Source organism: Mercurialis annua, linkage group LG7, assembly GCF_937616625.2.
Source record: "Mercurialis annua linkage group LG7, ddMerAnnu1.2, whole genome shotgun sequence".
Lineage (NCBI taxonomy): Eukaryota > Viridiplantae > Streptophyta > Magnoliopsida > Malpighiales > Euphorbiaceae > Mercurialis > Mercurialis annua.
This window is the reverse complement of record NC_065576.1, coordinates 8,572,827-8,595,304: the sequence shown is the minus strand read 5'-3', so window position 1 is coordinate 8,595,304 and position 22,478 is coordinate 8,572,827. Positions and strand designations below refer to the sequence as shown.

Below are 22,478 nucleotides of genomic sequence, written 5' to 3'. Positions count from 1 at the left end.
GACTATTTTAGAACTTTAACACAAGTTGAGAAGGTGAAATGATCCTTTGTTCATAAAAATTATTCTTTTTTTATGGACATGGATGAGACATATGTACGTCTTAATACAAGCAACATTTGTTTTTTTTATTGCTAACATCAGAAGTACAATCAAATATAATAAAAGAATATTTTGCTTCTTTAATTTTTTCAACAATTGTATCTTGAGATAATTACAAAAAAATCTAATGAACAAAGGATCACTTTACCCCCCGAACTTGGCACAAAATATCAAAAACGTCCAAATTAGCAAAACGGGATCACTTTTACCCTGAACTTGTCAAATTTAGTACAAAAAACCCCCTCCCCACTCTCACCTTAGAGAGTGTACCTCACTCTCCGGTTTTAATAGTGGTTTTGGTTTTCTAAGGTGGTTTTTGATTGAAAAAAATTTAAAATGGTCCTAATTGTTTTTAAATATTTTATATTAATACCTAATAATTAAAAAAAAAACATTTTCATCCTTTCAATTTCAAACTTAATATTACAAATTAATCCTTCAACATTTACTTATATACCAAATTAATCACTAAAAATTATATTAACTCCATACCTAAATTATATTAACTAAAAACATAAAGGACCTTTTTGTATATTTTGTAAAAAAAATTATTTTTTTTAATTTTGATGACCAGCTGCCGGAAATTGTTTTCCGGCAGCTGCTCATCACGAACTGAGTTCGTCTCTGTGGTGGAGACGAACTCAGTTCGTCAGAGTTCGTCTCTCTGACGAACCCAGATATGGGTTCGTCAGAGAGACGAACTGGGTTCGTCTCTCAGTGAGAGACGAAGCAGATTCGTCTCTCAGATGAGAGACGAACGCTTCGTCTCTCAGATGAGAGACGAAGCAGATTCGTCTCTCAGATCTGAGAGACGAATCCGTTTCGTCCGGCCGCTGGTTTCCGATGGTGATAATGGGTTTGGGCGGTGGATTATAAATTTTGGGTGGTGGTCGGTGAAGATGGAGGTGGAGGAAGAGGGATGGTGGTGGTGGTGGTGGTGGAGGAAGAAGAAAAAGAAGGGTATAAAATTAATTAGGGTTTAAACTTAATTAGAATTAATTATTTTTAGTTTGGAGTCTCACTCTCCAATTAAGGTGCCACATCAGCATAGGGGTGTTTTTGAACCGGTTTTGTCAAGTTCAGGGTAAAAGTGATCCGGTTTTGCTAATTTTGACGTTTTTGATACTTTGTGCCAAGTTCGGGGGGTAAAGTGATCCTTTGTTCAAAATCTAATTATAAGACTTGTTTACGTGCAACACTTTTTTTTGGGTAAAATTTACATTATTACTATTTCTATTACATTTTCATTTTCCTGGCTAATTTTTTACACGTATCACCTTTTTCTGTCAATTCCAACACATGCTCAAAAGCTAAAATACCATATACACCTTTTGCTGACGTCAGCACACATCAATGGATCTGACGCACGCGTGAGGCCCCCTGACGCGTGAACAGGTCCATGGTGCACCTGTTTCATGAACCGGCAACACCATGTGCACCTGTGACATTCCCTTTAAAGGGGATGTCTCTATTTTTTTATAAAAAATTATATAATTTATTAATTTATATATATATATATATATATATATATATTTATTTAAATTATATCTAAAATTTATATATTATATACATTTAAAAATAAATATATAATAGAAATATTAATATTAATTTTTATTTTTAAAATATAAATATAACAAATTTTCAAAATATAAAAATACATGTTATAAAAATAATAAAATTTTAAAAAATATAATTGTATAAATCATTTACCGGATCCATCTCAGATACATATTTGTTATATCCCTGATCCATATTAAATGCATCTCCGATATATATTTAATACATCTTCTATTCATATTCAATCATAGGATCCTTTTCTTGTATTTTATACTTTAAAATAAATAAATTATTACATATATTTTTTATACATATTTGATACATATTTTAGATGTATCGGAAATTTTATTATATATATATATATATATATATGTATTTTATACATATATGATATATTTTTTTATACATAATAGATATATTTTTTTAAATATCTTTAATAGATACACGATATATTATATATATATATATATCATACGTTGTATTCATTTACTAAATATATACATATTTTATACTACATAATAGAAACATTTTTTAAAATGTACTTAATAGATCTTCATACATGATATATATATCGCGAATACATTTATACATACTTTATACATAATATGTACATCGCGAAGACATGATATTTTTTAAAATGTATATAATAGATACACTACGAATATATAATTTATAAATGATAAATATATTAAATATATACGTCGTTGATACATAATGTATACATGATATTTATATTATTTATGCGTCTGACTCGTGTTCAGTATGTATCAAGAATGTATCTGGTGGATTATTTATAAAATTATATATTTTTTTAAATTATATTATTTGAATAGTTTTATATTTTAATATATTTATGCTGTTAAAATTAAATTTGATGATATTTTTAAAATTTATATAGATAATTTTTTAATATATTTTAAATTAATAATTATATAACTAAAAGAATATATTTTTAAAGAATTTAAAAAAAAAAGTTTCCACTGGTAGTGCACAGTTCATAACAATGCACTAGCGGTGCATATAATAGTGCACCAAGCTAGTGCACTATTTTCGGGTCAGCAGGCCTGACGCCCGTCAGGCCTGCCGCTGATGTCAACCATTAAATATGGGTATAATTGTTTATTTTTTTTTAAAAAAGGTGCTAGATGTAAAGATTTAGCAAAAAGAGATATTAGGTGAAAATGTTAGCTTTTTTTATGAGAAATTCTTAGGTAGACTCGGTCCACCACGTCATTTTTGGACTAAACCAATCATATCATAGCACCTCATTAAAAATGAGGGTATTCTTGTAATATCATTATTCAAAAGTGTATGCAAATAACAAATAAAATTACAAGAATACCCTCATTTTAATGAGGTGTTATAATATGATTGGTTTAGTCCACAGATGACGTGGTAGACCGGGTCTACATAAACATTTCTCCTTTTGTATATATTTATGTAAGATTCTCTCGTATCTTTTATTTGTTTACCAACAAATCAATTAATTCATTTTATATTCTATGACCAAGATAATGATTATATATTTCACTGGTCTGAATACGTTTAAAATATTATTATATTAGAGCATCTCTAATGGAGTGCTATTTTTTGTGCTAAATTTAGTATTAAAAAGTGGTAAAATGCTATAGATAACATAACGTTCTATTTTTTTTCAATGCACAAAATTGAAAATAAGTGTTATTATTATTTTTTATGATTATTATCTCTTAATTTTATTAATTTTTAATTATTTGATAATTTTTAATTAGATATTTTAAATTAAAATTAGTGTAATTTTTTTGATATAGTAATGAGTTTTTAAAAAGAAACAATTAAAAGAATTGATGAACTATATAGAAATAAATTATTTAATTATTTAATTATATTGATGTATGATCTACTATTAAAAAATTAAATCGAAATCGTAAAATTAAAAAGAAGCACAAAATTTAAAATGAAAAAAGTAAAAAAATATGTTAAAATAATAAATGCAAAAAATATAACCATGGTAAAATATAATTAATAATGAATTGTTATTGGTTATTATAGTTTAGTACACGCTATAGTATGTTTTAAATTTACCACGTGATATAATATATATTAAATTTATTACAAATTATAGCACTATATTAAAGTTATATTTTATGACTTAATGCTAAATTATGGCTTTAACATTCCATTTTAGCGTTAAATTGGAGATGTTTAGATCAAATTATACAATCATTTCAATATTATTCAAATTTTTCTATTGTTATCCTTATAAATTTGTGTATTTAATCCTTGTAATATCTAAATTATTTTTTTGCAAGCATTATAATTGCTAATTTATAAGTTAATAAAAATTACTACAAAACCTAATTCATCAAATGGTAAATTTTCAAAATTAAGCAAAAACAACACAACAAATTTTGGGGTCAACAAAACGCGGCAAAAACTAGCGTTTTTCATTTTCCATTTTTCAAGCACGCGCCCATTTTTCAGGTGAAAAGTAATTAACCCCGCAATCGCAATCCAGTAATACAAACACCCAACCAATCAAATTAAACCATTCCAATCCAACGCTCAATAATACCCTCACACGGATCGCCACATAATCGAACGGCCAAACTGACTCCTTCTCTCTGTATAAAATCACCGCAAAACATTTCTGCACCATCATCATAAACACAAATTCAAAGAGAAAAGCAAAAATGTCAGGAAGAGGAAAGGGAGGCAAGGGATTAGGAAAGGGAGGAGCAAAACGACACCGTAAGGTGCTAAGAGATAACATCCAAGGCATCACCAAGCCGGCTATTCGCCGGTTAGCCAGACGTGGCGGAGTGAAGCGTATCAGCGGTTTGATCTACGAGGAGACACGTGGCGTCCTGAAGATATTTCTGGAGAATGTGATTCGTGACGCTGTGACGTACACTGAGCATGCGAGGAGGAAGACTGTTACGGCCATGGATGTCGTTTATGCTTTGAAAAGACAGGGAAGGACTCTTTATGGATTTGGTGGTTGAAATTAGGGTTAGGGTTTGTAATTGGGAATTATGGTTTAGGTTAGTTGATTTTAAAATGTTTTTATGTTGTGATGTTGATGAATGAAATAGATTTGTCATTATTTTGCATTAACGTTAGCTTCTGGTAATTGATTCTCTTTATTTTCTTGCCAATGATTTAATTCTGTTTGGGTAGTGAGAAAATGGTAGGATTAGTTTATTGGATCAACAGAGATCCGAGTATAATGTTCTGTTTATCCTCGATGAACTGGAATGTAAATTTTAAATTTTCTGCTGTTTCTTTGTTTAAAGTTAAATTAGAAAGATTTAGTATTGATAAATCCTAATTTTTAATTTTAAACAGTGGAAAATGCAATAATTTTAGCTTCTGGTAATGAATTCTGTTTGGATAGTGAGAAAATGGTAGGATTAGTTTATCGATGAAATAATTGTCAAAAAAAAAAGTTTATCAATGAAACAGATGCCTGAATATAATACTGTTAGACGTAATTCTTTTTGGATTTTTTTTTTGGTTACATCATTCTGTTCTTTTGTTCAATGCAATTTTTTTAATTATTCTTCTACCAATGTTAGGATTACTTATTTAGACTATTTACAATGACTATTAATTATAAACTACAATTAATTCGTTACAAATTAGTATCCTAAACTCAACCTTTTTTTTTCCCAATATCCTAAACTCAATCAAATTATATTAACCTCTAACCATTTTTAATCTTGGTTATATTTGGTTTGATCACTCACCTTTAATTCTGTAAATCTTAAATGAAATAAAAACAATAAAAATCTTAAATTTAAGAAAATTACTCCCTTTGTTCCAAATTGAGTGATAATATTTCAATTTTTTTTATTCTAACTTATAGGCATTATATATTTACTTTAATAACTAATTGTCTCATATACCTAATTTATTATAGAAAATATTTTGAAAAGACAACAAAATTTACAAAAAGATAAAAATTACCACTACATTAAATGAGGACAAATATACTACTATTTTTTATACATTAACTCATTTTATCTTAGAAATTAATTTTTTTAATATTCGTGCCTAAACTGCTCATCAATTTGGAATGGAGGGAGTATTTGATTAGTAAAATATTTAAATAAAAGTTAATAAAAGAAGTTTAAAAATGTGTTGTTTTTATTACAAATCAACATATCAATAATACATATATGATCCTAATGTCGCCACTAAGGCACAAAAATAACCCTAATAATTTAAAAGGTGGAAAAATGAATCTCAATTTAATAGTGAAATTTAACCCTGTCAAACAGAAAGGTCCAAATTTCAATTTTCAAAATATTAGTATCATTTTGCATTTTGGTGGCAACATGAGGACTGTTTATCCCATGTAACGGTTGTGTCACGTTATTTTTACAAGTCAATGAACATTTGTGATAGAAAATCTTTAATTATTGTTTATCTTTTTATCATTAAATATTAGTACATTGCTAACGCCTCATTGGTTTGTTGCACGAATGATGTGGCGCAACCGTTGTGTTGTATAATTATCCCAACATGGGAGTTTTAATTGAAAACCTAAAAACATTAAGAGTCAAGTGAAATTTTGGATAAATATTAGGGTTATTTTTGTACGTTATCACTTTTGATACATATTGTTGTGTGTTTATCACATGCATTGGTTGTTTCATGTCATATTTACAACAAGCTAATGAGCATTTGCGATAGGGAATCTTTTAATTATTATTTATTTTTTTATTATCAATTTTTCCATATATCTAACGCATCATTGGTTTGTTGCACGAATGACATGACGTAACATTTGCGTGCACTAAATTTTTCATATTGTATATGTTTTTTAAAGATTACTCCCCCCGGTCCGCATTTGAGATTTTTTTATCTATACTATTTGTTATTTTAGAGTTTTAAGAAAGTATTAATTGTTATTTTTCCAAATTTATTCCTAGCAATAAATTACTTAACAAGACTAAAAGAACTAATCAAACGTAAAAATAATATGGACAATTTAGTAAAATTATATTAAAATCAAAGTATATTAATTAAAATCTATGTGAAGAATAAATATTATGTACCGAAAGGAGTATGAAAGTAACAAATAATCTTATAATAAAAGAATTAATTACTATTATCACTATAAATTTAGATTTAAATTACTACTATTTTGTCCCATAAATTATAAAAAGTTAGTGTTTTCCCTTTTATTTTATATTTTTTTAAGCTAAAATTAGAGGAAAAGAAAACATTTCCCGAAACTCGCGTGAAAGGCAAATGTTGAAGTTAGACAATAATCGTCACTGTGTTTTGACTCTACTGCTATCAAACACTCGAAGACTTGCTTTACTTTTATTCAAAATAAATGAATTTATAAGCTTAATTTTGTTTCGCATAACTCACACAAATTACTGATATGGCAGACTCAGCAAGACGCCACCCTCTCGGTAACCAGCTAGGTCAAATTCTCTCTTCTACTTACAATTTTTGTTTAAAATTCAGTTTCATTGCTCTATATTTTCTCTCTATGTTTCACATGGAGGAAGCTAATTAATTTTTGTGGTTATTTGTTTCATGTTTTTAGGTTTTAATGATTTAGCTTAAAGTTATTAGTGTTTGTTGTGTTGAGAGGTTAAGGCTATTATTAAGTGTTTTTATCTTTTGAATTAGGTTTAGTTTAAAGATATGGAATTCATTGTTTAAATTCAAATATGATTATTTTGATCGTTAATTTTAAGCTAAGGGGGCACTTTTCTTGTGCTATGATGCCATTATATGATGTTAAAGTAGTCTTGACAATTTCCAAAGAAGTTGATTGAGCATTGTCCTTTTATGGGATTGCGGTTTTTGTAATTAGTATACTCTTCTAAAAGAAGGTGTGTTTTGATTTTTAACAAGCTACTGAGCGAGTTTTCTTTTACATGAATTATTTGTCATGTGATGGAATGCAGAGATTCAGCAAATACTTGTCGAAGCACAGCATAGATGGCTACGACCAGCTGAAATTTGTGAAATTCTTCGCAATCATGACCAATTCCGTATTGCTCCTGAGCCTCCACATCTGCCACCTAGTTAAGACTTCTGTACTCTACTAAGTTCCCTTCTTTACTTTTTTGTGCCTTCCCTTAAAGTTGATTAGCATGATATTATTGGTGGCTGAAACTTTTAGGAATTTGCATTTTTTGCTCAATTTGTTTAGCACGATGACATATGTTACTTCTCAATGCTCTATGACCAGCTATTCTTTGCAACAGGTCTGTATGGAAATGTTCTTAAGATCTATAATATCACTTGATTATTCAAACTATAGATTCATCTCCCAAAAAAATTAAATGCAATGACGAGTACCATTCTAATTTTTTCCTGATTGCATATAGTGAAAAGTGAAAACTATAAAATAAGCTTCATATGATTTTGTCATAGAACTCTAGAAATAGCTAAACAAAGACAATTATACATAATTTTAAGTATTTTTTGGAAGAATTTCTGAGTTTTGAATTTTGTTTTTGATAGTGAAAAGGAAGTTTTCTCAAAGGAAGTTTCAATTGCATGAATGAGGATAAAAGTTGTGGGAAATTTCTCATAATTTTCTTCTGTTTGCCATTCATTTATAGGTGGTTCACTTTTCCTTTTTGATCGCAAGGTGCTAAGATACTTCAGAAAAGATGGCCATACCTGGAGGAAAAAGAAAGATGGAAAGACAGTGAAAGAAGCTCATGAGAGGCTCAAGGTAAGCATAAGAAATCAAATAACTTTAGAATAGAGCCAATAACTTTACCTTTTTGCTGTTATGTTTTACAATGGAACGAGGCATTGTTTTTGCATTGAAAATGTGTTCCTGCTATCATATTAAAAGTAATTGAAAATAATAATATTTTCTCAGTCTGGAAGCATAGATGTTTTGCATTGCTACTATGCCCATGGAGAACAAAATGAAAGCTTTCAAAGACGCAGTTACTGGATGCTCGAAGAGTAAGTCTGTTATGTTATTCTTTACAAACCTAGTTGTTCTTGGTGCATTTTCTTTTCTCATAATGGTTATTGTCCATGTTGAACTCTACTTTACTGTGTTATCTGTTTCTTAGGGAGGGATATAGTAATTTAGATTGATCAGAAATGGAAGATTGAGTTGGTTCTAACTGAGTTTTGTTCTAAGACATTACCCTGCATCAGTAGTTGTCTTATTGTTCTTATCGTGCATGGTTTCGGGATTTCCCTGCACAATGAGAAGAAAACTATAGCTTTTACACATGGCTTAGCTTATAGAAAGAGTAGATCAATATTTATTAATCTACTTGAAAATTTCTTGGGGTGCTTTAGCTATGATTTTGAGACTGTTTACTACCCAACTTGCAGTCACTAATGGCTTGAGTGTTCAATATGTGACAAATTTGTTTATCAGCATGCGGGGTTCTCAGTTTAATTATCTGTGCCAGAGATTTTTATGTTCTTTTTCCTTCTATGCTTAAGCTTAACCTGACTCTTTTTATATGTCTGTGTTTGTCTATACCATATACTTATAAAATTCTTGTTCTGCCGACTCAAATATCAAATTGTTCAATTATCAACATTGCACAGTTAAAAGGAAAAGTTATCAACATTGCAAGTCTCAGAAATGAAAAGACATTAGACACTCATGAACAATTTATTGCTGATATTCATTTGCTTGGGATGGTTTGATTGCAAAGTTGTGTGAAACAATTGCTGGTTTCTTTTTTTCTGCATTCCACCTTTTAAGCTTCTTGTCTTTTATGCTTGCATGGTTGACTATGATGCAGTGTACTTTTCGTATTGTACTTGTTGAGTTGTTATCTTCTATTTCTCATTAGTTGTCTATGATGCAGGGAACTTTCTCACATAGTACTTGTCCACTATCGAGAAGTAAAGGTGAAATTATATCTTCCATTTGTTTGTTTGGTTGGTAAGCTAGTTCGCATTTCAAAAAATTTATTCTTTTAGAAATTACAAGTTAAAATCTGCACTAAAGACACAAAAGGGCTGCTATGTGTGCATACTAGGATTGTTGAAAACTTGGTCATTTGATCCTTATGGTTACGATGAACTTAATGTGTTTAACTCAATTACAATGTGTCCTTTTCTTTGAATGCACCTTGAATTTCAATTTACCTAACTCACCGGGTAGAGCAGTGAGCTGGTTACTGCTCAAGTTGCAATAATTTTTTTAATTAAGAACAATTTGTTCCGCCTAGAGCAAACTATCATCTTTAATACAACTTTTTGGTTAAACTATTATGCACTAAAATCTAATTGAGAACAATTATTTCTCCTAAAAAACGCAACTATGAAAGAAACTTCAATTTGGATGCAATTTTATGTGCTACACTTTGATTGTAAACTTGTAATTTTAGTTAGTTGATTGTTTCCAGTCAACACCCTGGATAAGCTCCACTCAGCAGAAACACATTTCTGGCTGCAGTTGCTACCCCTTGTGTGTAATTGGTACCATTAAATGTATTAAAACTGGAAACTGTTGCAAGTTCAGAATTTATAGGTGTAGGTATCCAACCCTCTTTTCACACTGACCTCATGTGTGATAATTGCTTATTTAGAATTAATATCTTCATTTTTTGAGTTTTCATGGCTTGAATTTAATATTCCATCAGGGAAACAGGACAAACTTTAACCGCATTAAACAGAATGAAGATGCTACTGCTCGTCACCAAGAGACTGAAGATTCTTTACCCAATTCTGAGATGGACACCTCTGTTTCATCCAATTTTCATCATGATAGTAATCAGGTACCTGCACAAACTACAGACACAGTAAGCATGACAAGTGCTCAGGCATCTGAATATGAAGATGCTGAATCAGGTGCATCCATATCTGTATTTCGGCATTTTTAATTTCTAATGTCAGACTTTCTTATAATAATTTCGTTTGAATTTTGTTGATAGATCTGACTTTTTCTTTTCCAGACGGATGCCTTCGTTTCTTCACATTCTTACTAGTGAATCTGATATTTGATGCAGTGTATAATCACCAAGCAACTTCTGGATTTCATGCTTTTCTTGAGATGCATCAACCTGCAACAGAGAATATTAATGCTGGCCTTTCTAATCATCATGATCCTGGGTTGATTTCAAGTAAGTTGGCTTTGACGCTGTGTTGTCCAATGTGTAGGCCTCTTTCTTTAGTGTAAACATACTTCGGTAATTTTTTTTAACTTTAAAAAGCAAGATAACAACTTTCATAACTATACTTAAACTGTTAATAGGTAATTATCAAGAGAAGCTGCCAGCCGTTCGTAGAAGGGAGTTTGTTTCTGAGGTGGATAAAACTGAAGAGACCAATCAGGCTGCATTAGCATATCAGCCCCAGAAACATTTTGACTTACCCTCACGGGAGGACGTATTAGAAAATTATGCTCCTGGTACTGAAACTTCAACATTTCAGCATCCATTTTCCTCACAAGCTCTTCCTGCAGGAATCATTCCTAAACAGGAAGAGGAAATTCTGAGACAGCTTTTTACCTATAATTTGGATAAAAAGCAGGAGCCTTGGAGTCATTTACCAGTTCAGAGAGAGTGGAATGTAAGTTGGAATTTTTTTCTGTGCTCTGCAACTTGTTGGCATATTATTTTTGGTGCAGATAGAAGGGTGGTTTCTAAAACCATAAACTCTTCTCCATAATGGTTTTCTCTAGTCTATGATGGTCGAAATTTGCAAACCTATTTGTTTCATAAAGTTAATGTGTTTATTGACAAGGTTATTTTAAATACTCTCACTTGTATCATGGCTACAATATTCCACAATCAATCTGCATGGGTTGAATTTTGAAATCTACATTAACTGTTCTATCGGAGCGCCTGCTGTAGCAGAGTTCATTTTTGTGAATTGATGAATTATCCATAATGTTTTAATTCATGCATCATATTTTTTAAAAGAGTGTATACTACCTTTTCATCATGGCATTTATTTATTTGTACTCTTAATTTCCTTTGCTAACAGACGTTTGAAGGTGCTTCTTCACATTTCTCAAAAAGAGTCGTAGATCAAAAGTTTCATCCAGACTTGACATATGACTTCAGTACGGCTAGTTCTCGTGAAAAAGAATTTACTAGTGGTGATTTACTCAATACACTGGATCGTTTAGAAACACGAGAGGGTGATCATCCTGTACAACATGATGTTCAACCTCAGCTTTCAAATACAGAGTATAACATGACCCTCGAGGGAAAGTCCATATGCTCTTTAGCGGCCAAGCAGCATCTGTTTGATCATTCTCTATCCGGAGAAGGTCTAAAGAAGCTTGATAGTTTCAACCGATGGATGAGCAAGGAACTCGGAGATGTTAATGCATCACATGTGCATTCCACTTCTGCGGCCTATTGGGATGCAGTTGAAAGTGAGAACGTGATGGACGTTGCCAAAATTCCTTCTCAAATGCACTTGGATACCTATGTACTGGGGCCTTCTCTCTCCAACCACCAGCTTTTTAGCATTATTGATTTTTCACCAAACTGGACATATATAGGCTCAGAGGTTAAGGTATTCTTCAAATTGCTTTTTATATGAATTGAATATCAGACTTTTTCCTGTAAGACACGATTACTAAGCTGTCTCTCAAGACAATCTAGTATATTTAATTTTTTTACATGTTATGATTTTCTTTACTCAATCATGCTTGCCATCCAGGTTTTCGTCACTGGACGATTCTTAAATGATCGAGAAGAAGCAGAAAATTTAAAATGGTCATGTATGTTTGGGGAAGTTGAAGTTCAAGCTGACGTTATAGCTGATGGTGTTCTTTGTTGTCAGACTCCTTTAAACAAGGCTGGGACAGTTCCTTTCTATGTTACCTGTTCAGATAGGGTAGCATGTAGTGAAGTGCGTGAATTTGAATTCCGACTCGGCCATATCCAAGATATGAACATCAATGAAAATTATAGCAACAGCACTAGTAGTGTACATCTTCACATGCGATTTGGGAAATTTTTGTCTCTTAGTTCTGCCCCTGTTCCGGAATTCGACACTAGTGATATTGGCCAATCCTCCCAATTGAGCAACAAAATCAGTTCATTTCTCAAAGAGGATACTGATGAATGGGATCAACTGTTAAATCTTACTACAGAAGGAGTTTCCTTGGAAAGAGTTAAGGAAGAATTTCTTCAAAAGCTACTCAAAGACAAGTTACACGTTTGGCTCTTACAGAAGGCAGCTGAGGGTGGAAAAGGCCCTAGTGTATTGGATGAAGGTGGTCAGGGAGTGCTGCATTTTGCAGCTGCTCTTGGATATGACTGGGCCCTTGAACCTACAATAATTGCAGGTGTAAGTGTCAACTTCCGTGATGCAAATGGATGGACTGCACTGCACTGGGCAGCATCTTGTGGCAGGTGAGTAGAATGTTCTTAATTTTCCTGTCTGTATTAGAACATTGAATAGCAGAATACATGTCCAACCAATGCCGTGTTGTAAATTTCCCGTCTGTCGTAGAACAGTGAACAGCAGAATACATGTCCAACCAATGACAATGTCGCGTTGTAAATTTCCTGTCCGTCTTCAGAAAAATTGATGGTGTGACTGTCCAGAATTGAATTAAAATTTCCAATCAGCACATTAATTAATGATTAAGTTAAGCTTTTTTAGTAAAATTAAGTGACCAATGTTGATTGGATTCCAATTACACCACTTGCCATGTAATCACTGGAACGTTCATAATCTTACACGGTGAACTAGACCACCTAAGAATTTCTCCTATCTGGAAACGATGAACAGCATAATACATGCTGTCAACATCTAGTCTGATAACGTTTAGCTTGTACCAAATTTCGTTGGGAAGAAGGGGGAATTTTCTTTTCATTATAGGAGGATAGCATTGTAAGACCATGTTTAAAAGCATGCTAGATGCCAATGACTGTTTGAAGGTGATAATCTGGTGTTTTAGTGTTGACTGTTGAAGGGGGAAGAAATTGCATTTTCTGTCTGTGTGTGTAGCATCAATTTTTCGTCAATTCTGTGGATCGAACTACATTATTGAAGTGCCAGTCATCGGAATTTCTCTTTGATTATCTGCAGCAAATATTTAGATGCTCATATCTCGTTCTCTATTTATTTGACTTTAACATCAGAGAGCGCACAGTTGCATCCCTCATTCTTCTTGGCGCAGCTCCTGGAGTATTAACAGATCCAACTCCCAAATACCCTGATGGTAGAACACCTGCTGACCTAGCTTCTGCTGAAGGACACAAAGGCATTGCTGGTTATCTCGCAGAATCTGCTCTGAGTGCTCATCTTTCTTCTCTTAATCTGGATAAGCAAGATAATGATAAGGCAGAAATATCCGGAGCAAAATCAGCGCAGATAGTTCCAGCTCATATGACAAGTATTAGTAATGAGGACTTGCCATCTGGGCAGTCATTGAAGGACTCGTTAGCTGCTGTTTGTAATGCTACGCAAACAGCTGCTCGCATTCACCAAGTCTTTAGGGTACAATCCTTCCAAAAGAAGCAATTTAAAGAGATTGGTGGTGATAAATTTGGAATATCAAATGAACGCGCTCTTTCACTGATTGGGGTCAAGGCAAACAAGCAGGGACAGAATGACGAGCCAGTGCATGCTGCTGCAGTACGGATTCAAAATAAGTTCCGTGGTTGGAAGGGTAGAAAGGAATTCTTGATAATTCGGCAGCGAATTGTCAAAATTCAGGTGCATTTTAATAGTCTAGAGCTCTTTATAATCTTTGTTCTCCTACTTTTTCATAAGAATTCTATGTGCACTTTCGACTTTCATGAATGAGTTATTTTCCTATAAATCAAAGCTTGAATGTGTAAATTCTAACTTCCCCATGTCTGGTGAAAGGCCCATGTGAGAGGCCACCAGGTCAGGAAAAACTATAGAAAGATAGTATGGTCGGTGGGAATAGTGGAAAAAGTGATTTTGCGGTGGAGACGAAAACGAAGTGGCTTGCGTGGATTTAAATCAGAAGCACTTACCGAGGGTCCCAGCAAAACAGATACAATGTCAAAAGAGGAGGATGATGATTTCTTTAAAGAAGGCAGAAAGCAAACAGAAGCAAGATCAAAGATAGCCCTTGCAAGGGTGAAATCCATGCACCAAAATCCCGAGGCAAGAGATCAATATCGCAGGCTGCTAAATGTTGTGAACGAAATCCAGGAAAATAAGGTAATCAACACATTATTTTATTCTGCTTCCTCTTCATAAGGTTGTTTTTCTCATAAATGGAACTCTAAGTATGCACTCAACATAGAAATGACAACTTTTTGCATGGAATTGAAATACATATTCATGAATCCTATATTGCACGGAAATGGAAATGTTAAAACGGAAATGTTACGTGGAAAACAGGGAAACAATATTTTTTTACAAAGAATATGTGGTAAATATTTTCAGTTCAGAATAAGTATTTTTGGAAACGAAAATGAAACGCTGAAACATAGGACTCAGACAAGCTTTCGTGCAACAACAGCCTGAATTTGGTGACTTTGACAGATATGTATATCGAGCAGCTTGTTGGTAGATACCAAAGACAGTTGTAAACTTGTTTGATATACTGCATTAATTTTACTATTTCTTTGTTCTTGAATTTAGTTATCTTTGTATCCATTTGATTTAACAGGCTGTGCCCAACAACAATACCGATTCTGAAGCAATGGCGGAGTTTGATGATCTGATTGACCTTGATGCCTTACTGGATGACGACACTTTCATGCATGTAGCTTCTTGAGCCAACTTTTTTCGGTTCATTATATGTTCTTTTGCTGTTTTAAAATTCATTTGTAAATATTCCAAACGGAGTTATTAGGATTAGTACTGCTACAATGATGAAATAATTTTATCAAATGGAAGCAATTGAAGATAGATTTAGTGCCAATGTGTAATAAGTCCATGGACAGTGTATGAAGTTCATTTGCGACTCGATGTTAATGGTGGCTTCTGCTATTAGTGGCTGATTTCATATGCATTGCATATGATTTTTAAAAAAAAAAATTTAGATAGGAGTGATTACTTTAAAAATGAAAACAGAGGGACAAGATTGTACCAAAATAGAAGGAAAAGTCACAAAACTATCCAAAAACTAAACTTTAAAAATAATTCATCTTTACCTGGCTCAAAAGCAAAAATCTTTTCATTAATTGTGCTTTTGTTTTTACTTGCAAAAAATTACACCAGAGATACATATTTAATGTCTCAAAAAATATATTGCTCATATATCTTCAATACAACTCTAATACGGACAAAACGGAAAAAATTTATTATTTTTTTACTTATAAAAATACATCGTAAATGTACATTTCCTATTTCAAATACATCTCTAATACGGAACAGAGAAGTGAAATTTTATAGGAACTTAACAAAAATTATTTAGATATTGAATGGAATTTTTATAGGAAAAGCGTGTTATTGAAATTTTTTACCTGTTTTTAAACTTTTATGTTATCAGTTTCTCGAAATAAAATTAGAGCTAGAAAACTAGCAAATTCTACAAAGCTTCAAGTTTTCCACATAGTTAAACTGCAAAATTTACTTTGAGATCCAAAAACAGATATAATAGGAAATTCAATAATTTCAGAATCGGTTCTCAACCATGAAGAATACAAAGTGTTTCTGTAAAATTTTCTCAGACCATATACACTCATCTTCTTTCCTCTTATTCTGAAAGAAAAAAACCAAAAGGACGGTGTGCTTCCACCATCCGCTGTACAGAAAACGACCCAAGTATACATTTTGCACAACGCATATCATTCTCGACAATGGTTGAAGGTTAAAAAGGGAAAAGATAAAAACGATAATAAAAGAAGCTAAGGAAACAAACGAGTCCGGTCCAGTCCAAATTATCAAAATACCTACTTGTAAAATTAAAACCCCTCCACTCAACTCTTGCTACTGGCACCAAGGCTCTCATAAAACAAAATGTAACCGTGATCTGTATTACTTGAATATTCCTGAGATGACCCAAAAAAAGTTTGAACTGCAGACTCGTCAATCATCTCGACATTTTCGTCATCAAAAAACAGCCAGTGATTATGGCTTTTCACAAGGCTCACATAGTGTCCATGATTAGGCCCACTCCCAACATGAACAACTACTGCAAACAATGAGTACTCAATATCTGAATCTTCCATTGTGTTACTGAGCTTCAGCTCAAGAGGGAAGACAACCCGATAAGATAGCTTCTTGTATCGACTCAGCTGCTCAATGTATTTGAACCTCTTTAGATGGATGACCAATATGTGAGGGGGTTTCTTTATCTTCATCCTCTTCTGGGCTTCTTGCAAACTGCATGTCCAACCAAAATTTGTCATCAAGTTCTTAAACATATATACAAACTTTTTTAATCATTTGCATGCTAAAACAGACGGTTAATTGTAATCATTAGCGCTAGCAGTTACAGTAAAGCGAATCGCTGCCACATTTTCTTATAAATGACGAAGTAAGACGAACTAAACTAAGTGCAACGCGAACACAGCAAGTTCCCAAATGAGAGGTGCCATGATTTTTGTATGAAAAGCTATCACCATATGTTGCATGAAAATAGTAAATTTCTGATGCATACCAAAGGCAAACAGGAAACTCTATCAATGGTAACCTATTAAGTCTTTATTTAAGGCTCTAGCCGACGAGCCCTTCCTGCAAACTTAATATCTCATAAGATGTTGAATACATAGAGTCCAGCATTACCAGGCTCTGAGTACACATCTATGCATTTAAGGTGGAATAATTTTCAACTAAATAACAGCAAATGAGAAGAGATATGGAAGATCATTTGCTTGCTTGGCAAAATTCTTTAAGAAGATTAAAACTTCTAAAAAGAAAATAAGTAATCAAGCAAGCGAACTGCTGGGTCAACTAAATACATTTGTCCAAACCCATTTTAAATACAGAATTTTAACTCAAGTAATAAGTTTAAAACTTTTGATCAAGCTTGGTATCTTTTCATACTACAATGATATGGTAAATTTGTTTGAGAATGAAAAATTGCTAGGAATTATTTTCATTTTGATGTATTGAGAAAGTAATTTAACAAAAACGTTTGTAGTTATTTTTGCTTTAGCAAGATTTACATATTTTCTATAAAGAGGTTGTTTCCATTGCTGATTCAACAGAATCAAGGTTAATTAAGAATTGATAAAAAAAGAAACAGAAAAAAAACTACTTCAGAAAAACAAAAGGAAAATAAAAAATTAGTTTCTATATTTTCAAAAATAGAAAACACAAAACACACACATAACAAAAAGGAAGCAGAGATTATCAATTTCAAATAGTGGCGAATCACGGACCAATGGCAGTTGAGTAAAATCCACTAACCTGCAGCACTTGTCGCAGAAAAACTTGTCCTCCGCATTCAAAGTCTCTGTGGAACTAAAATTTTTCAAACAGCTCGTTATTGAGCTATTCTGTTCAATATCAAGGCTTAAGTCGAAAAATGTCTCATCTCTTGCTGTAACAGTCTCACACTGCAGGCACCTTGTCTCATTGGTAAGAATACCCTGACACATACATTAGAAGAAATTGTAAGATTCTAGCTTGCTTTTCTTCTTTGTTGTTATTCCTCCAGCAGGTTTCATGTAGGGGGGGACAAAGAAAGGGTGGTTGGGTGAATAATGAAATTATTATCATGTAGCAATATAACCAAGGACCTAATGTGTAGCTGGTGAAACATATTTACAGTTGTATAAGCATTTAATTGCACAAATATTTGCGCAAGCAACATTTTAAATAAGATAAAAAGTTGGACAAGGCACCTGAAAATTTTTGTGCACCCATGTAACAAAAGGCTCCTTTGAAATGCCATTCACCTGACCATTCTTAAGCCCATTTGCAATCTTTTCAGGTGCAGACGCAGTTTCCGGATCACTTTTGGTAGCTTGGGCCTCTTTCTCCAGTATGTCGACAAGTTCATTTAGCAAAAAATTCAAAAATTCATGAGCATCCTGCATGAAAATGTATATATAAATATACAATTAATCACAAGACAGGCTAATTAATCGAATAAAAATGAAAGCAGACCTGGTGCATATAGCTACGAAAAAGCTCATTCTGTTTTTTCAATCTCTGTACGAAGCGCTTTGGAGCAATGACACCCGTTTTCTTCTTCTGTGAACTTATCTACAAAAAAAGAAACTATTGATTGGTCCCAGCGCCACAGCTGCAAATTGTTTTTTGATTGGAAAATAATTTCATCTCCAAGGTTCAAAGCATATAAATTAAAAAAAAGACAACGCAAGAGATGGGTAGCCACATATGGCTTCGACCCCATAGTTGGCTACATTTCAATCGTCACTTATACAATATGAAATTGACTTCACATGCCAAAAAATTCACATAACCAACTGTGGCAGTACAGCCATAGTTGCCAAACTAACTCAAGATTTTTTTTATTTTTGAAAAAGTCCTATGCTAGGAGTTAATCGTTTATCAAAACCACAAATCATAAGCTGTAGCAATAATAAGGCTTAATAAACAAAATCTAAAAACATTTACATGACCTGCAACTTAAGATTACAGATCTCCAAATATTACATCATTTAATAAGGTTAATAAACAAAAACTTGAATATTTACATGAGCTACAACTTAAGAATTTTATAGATTTCCAAAAATTACAACATTTGGTTGAGCAAAAATCCAAAAGCAATATCCAACACCTGCATTTGCTTGTTCAGTAGCTTAGATAATTATAGTAATGCTAAACAGAGGTACATAAAATAAGAAACAAGTCTGCAAAATCTTTTGAGGTGAGATTTTAGTGAATTATTCACAAATTATATAGGAAGAACAAAAAAATTGGAAGTTCAAACAAATAAATAGCAACAGAACTATGAAGCTCATGAGCTTGAGAAAATCTAAAGAGGCAAGTTGTGAGCAATTAAGAAAAGAGAAACGTACATCCCATTTGATCTAATGGTCAAAGTAAAAGCTAAACATTTACCAATGGAGATATTACCTGTGTAAACAAGTCCGCCAAGCATGTCAAAAGATTCTCTTCAGCATCCCCAATACTTTTATTATTTGCATAATATTCTAGTAACTGTTCTCGAAATGGTACACAAAAATAAAGTGCCTGCAGAGTAAATGGGAGAATAAAGAGAGAGAAGTAAGGAATAAAGGAACCGACTGATTACAATTTCAAACATAGTAAATGATAATCCTTAAAAGATTCATGGCGAGCGACTCAAAACCACATCAAAAGCCGGGTTTTCAATAGGCATATACAATAACAGTACAAAAGCAGCCATCTCATAAATCAATGCATCATCTATTACTTGACATTGATTAACAATTTCCCAAGAATGCAAGATAGGAAGTTGCTAAGATTAACAAAGAAATTGATCCAACTTTGCAATTAGACTGCAGTACGAAGAGACGGAAATTAGTGGCAATTTGAGAAACTGACAAATATTGATTATCAATAACATTTTTAAGACTTTCAACAGAACCTTTAGAAGCCTAATAATAACAGCCAGCAAAATACTTACAAAGAAATGAACCTAATAAAACATCCTTAGACTGTTACACATACACAATTACCCAGCTAAAAGCTCGAAATATAAATAACAGATAACACACAAGAAAACTGAGATTTTTACAGACAAACAAAATTTAGAAAACAGAAAATTAATTCAAGTCAACTTGATATAATGAGCTATAGCATGTAAAATTAAGCCATAATCATCAATTATAAAGAATCTCTAATACCTAATTTAGTTTCACTATAAAGCCTAACCTAAATTAATAGACTAAAAAACACAGATTTAATCTAAAAAATTACCAATACTAGAGCAAACTAAATTAAATCCTATCCCTATTTGATCTTAACTAAAATAAATTGATCAAAACCAGGTAAAAATCAAAGAATTGATCTAATACATAAACAGATAAAAAATACGCTAAAAAAATTAAAAAATTAGGGTTAAAAAATACGAAGAACCTGCAAAACGCTATTGCAGTAACAGGTATTGCCAAAATTTTCAAGGCCAAAATATCGTTCGCCTTCAGGAAACTGGTCGCCTAGTGCTTTCTCGAGTTTCGACCCTGCTGCGCCCATTTTTTACTGCACATCTACGTCTGTAATTCCTGTAACTTTTTCTTTAATGATTTCAATTAGAAGATCCGATTCAAAAAAAAAAAAACAAAATTCTCCAAGTTTTAATGTTTAAAATAGCGGATTAGGGTTTGCTTAAAGGGGAATTTTTCAATTGATTTTGGTGTAATTTGTTTTTGCAGGAAATGAAGGGGACGACGCGATGAGGGTTTGCTTTGATTTGGTTATTTGTTTAGTTTCTGGAAATTACAGACTTGGTTTTATATTTTTTATTATTTATGAAAATGGAAATTATATAGAATAAATGGTCAGTCTGGTTCTGAACTTATTCATTTTTAACCATTTTTTATCAATAAAAGATATAGTATTTTTAACTTTTTATTTATTCTCAAAAAAAACTTTTTATTTAACTAAAAATAATATTGACCATTTTAGCTCAATTAAATGTAGAAATGGATCTTTTCAATTATTTAATTTATTTAGATTACATAATTTTTTAAATTAATTTAATATAAAAATATTATTTTTAATTAATTAAAATATTTAAAAATAAATCATTTGACTTCGAGTTTTATGTTGAGGGATTTGTTCAAATTATATATGAAAGAGTCGATGATATATTTTCGAGTCTCAGTAGGGCCAGTGTTTAAGGCCGAATTAAAATGGAAGTTTAACTACTAACGTAACTAGATTCTACCACAGTCAAAAAAATAAAATAAAAAAAATCAAATGATATTGGTTGCTAATGTACTAAACTTTATTACCACTTTCATAATGATTATTAATGGAGTCTGGATTCTTCATCAACGATTGAAGATGCAAAATAGAATAGAAGGCTAATCGGACAGTGGTTGTCCGATTAACGTCATTTAGATATTTAAGTCAGTCTAAACTCAGTGAGCGTGTATTTTTTTATTGAATTAGTAGTGTGTATTTTCTTATTGAATTAATAGTGTTTGCAGGCATACCTCATCTTTTGGACTTGATCTCATGTCTTGCCGAATCTGGGGAGTTCGGCATAGCTAGGGATTAGGACGAATCCTTTTTTGGTCTTTGTTCATGCGAGGTCTTTAGGACTCGGTTGTCGCTGTTGTTGGGCTTTCGCCTTAGGCGAGTCCTTAGATTCACTCGAATGAGTGGATCCTGTACGACTCTGTTCTATCATAATTATGCTTGAATTCGGTTTCCATCATTTATCTATGTTCCATTTCTTTGTATTTTCAACAAAAAGTTTCGTTTTTTATTAGTTTTAAATTAAACTTATATATTTAATAAACACATATTCTAAAATTTATTTCCTTTTTCATAATTGATGTTGTATTTCTTTCTATAAAAAAATTATTATTACATTTTATCATTATTTTTATAGATTTAGATTGAAAAGTTTATAAAAAAAATGAATGTATCGATTAAGATCTGAGTCGCTGAATATGCCGCATTCTTTAAAATGCATTGCAACTCTGCCCGAAGGTGTAAGATATATTATCAACTACATTCTCACCAGGATAAAACGATCACATAACATAGACACTACACAGTGTAAATCGATATATAACACCTTTTGTATTTTTCAAGAAATCAGTTTGCACATAAAATAATGATGTAGACGGTTTTGCGTTTGTAAAAAAAGCGTGTGTTCAAATAAGGAAGAAGAATAGTGTATATAGAAAATATAATAAAAACAATGATAAATAAAAACATTAATAAAGACAAAATGTCTCAAAAACTACTGACCTTTAAACTTTTTTCAATAGCACCCCGATGTTATAAAATCGTTAATTTTACTTTATTTAGCATTTTTACTTTCAATTGTACCTAAACTGAAAAATTTGGACAAT

At 32.1% G+C, this 22,478-nt stretch overlaps 3 protein-coding genes across 5 annotated transcripts; 2 read left to right on the top strand and 1 right to left on the bottom strand.

Annotated features, from left to right (window-relative positions):
- The first annotated feature begins 4,281 nt into the window (after nucleotides 1-4,281).
- On the top strand, nucleotides 4,282-4,752 carry LOC126654637 (histone H4). Its single transcript, XM_050348566.2, has one exon. The coding sequence runs from the start codon at nucleotides 4,329-4,331 to the stop codon at nucleotides 4,638-4,640; it is 312 nt and encodes a 103-aa protein (XP_050204523.1). The 5' UTR covers nucleotides 4,282-4,328; the 3' UTR covers nucleotides 4,641-4,752.
- A 2,126-nt stretch (nucleotides 4,753-6,878) lies between these two features.
- On the top strand, nucleotides 6,879-15,537 carry LOC126655170 (calmodulin-binding transcription activator 3). Of its 3 annotated transcripts, XM_050349195.2 has the most exons (13): nucleotides 6,879-7,076; nucleotides 7,569-7,688; nucleotides 8,232-8,347; nucleotides 8,501-8,589; nucleotides 9,462-9,504; nucleotides 10,242-10,449; nucleotides 10,608-10,721; nucleotides 10,853-11,169; nucleotides 11,587-12,126; nucleotides 12,274-12,971; nucleotides 13,707-14,283; nucleotides 14,437-14,760; nucleotides 15,215-15,537. In XM_050349195.2, exons 1-13 carry the CDS (start codon nucleotides 7,034-7,036, stop codon nucleotides 15,320-15,322), a joined length of 3,297 nt encoding a protein of 1,098 aa, XP_050205152.1. In that variant the 5' UTR covers nucleotides 6,879-7,033; the 3' UTR covers nucleotides 15,323-15,537. The 3 variants fall into 3 exon arrangements, with proteins under 3 accessions (XP_050205152.1, XP_050205154.1, XP_050205155.1); XM_050349197.2 differs by lacking the exons at nucleotides 6,879-7,076; nucleotides 7,569-7,688 and adding an exon at nucleotides 7,716-7,871; XM_050349198.2 differs by lacking the exons at nucleotides 6,879-7,076; nucleotides 7,569-7,688; nucleotides 8,501-8,589 and having other exon boundaries at nucleotides 7,716-8,347.
- A 607-nt stretch (nucleotides 15,538-16,144) lies between these two features.
- LOC126656408 (ubiquitin carboxyl-terminal hydrolase 3) lies at nucleotides 16,145-20,893 on the bottom strand. The gene is made up of 6 exons (XM_050350977.2): nucleotides 20,527-20,893; nucleotides 19,543-19,659; nucleotides 18,607-18,705; nucleotides 18,342-18,530; nucleotides 17,905-18,086; nucleotides 16,145-16,875 (listed from the first exon to the last, which is right to left on the bottom strand). Exons 1-6 carry the CDS (start codon nucleotides 20,641-20,643, stop codon nucleotides 16,470-16,472), a joined length of 1,110 nt encoding a protein of 369 aa, XP_050206934.1. The 5' UTR covers nucleotides 20,644-20,893; the 3' UTR covers nucleotides 16,145-16,469.
- Nucleotides 20,894-22,478: the final 1,585 nt, after the last annotated feature.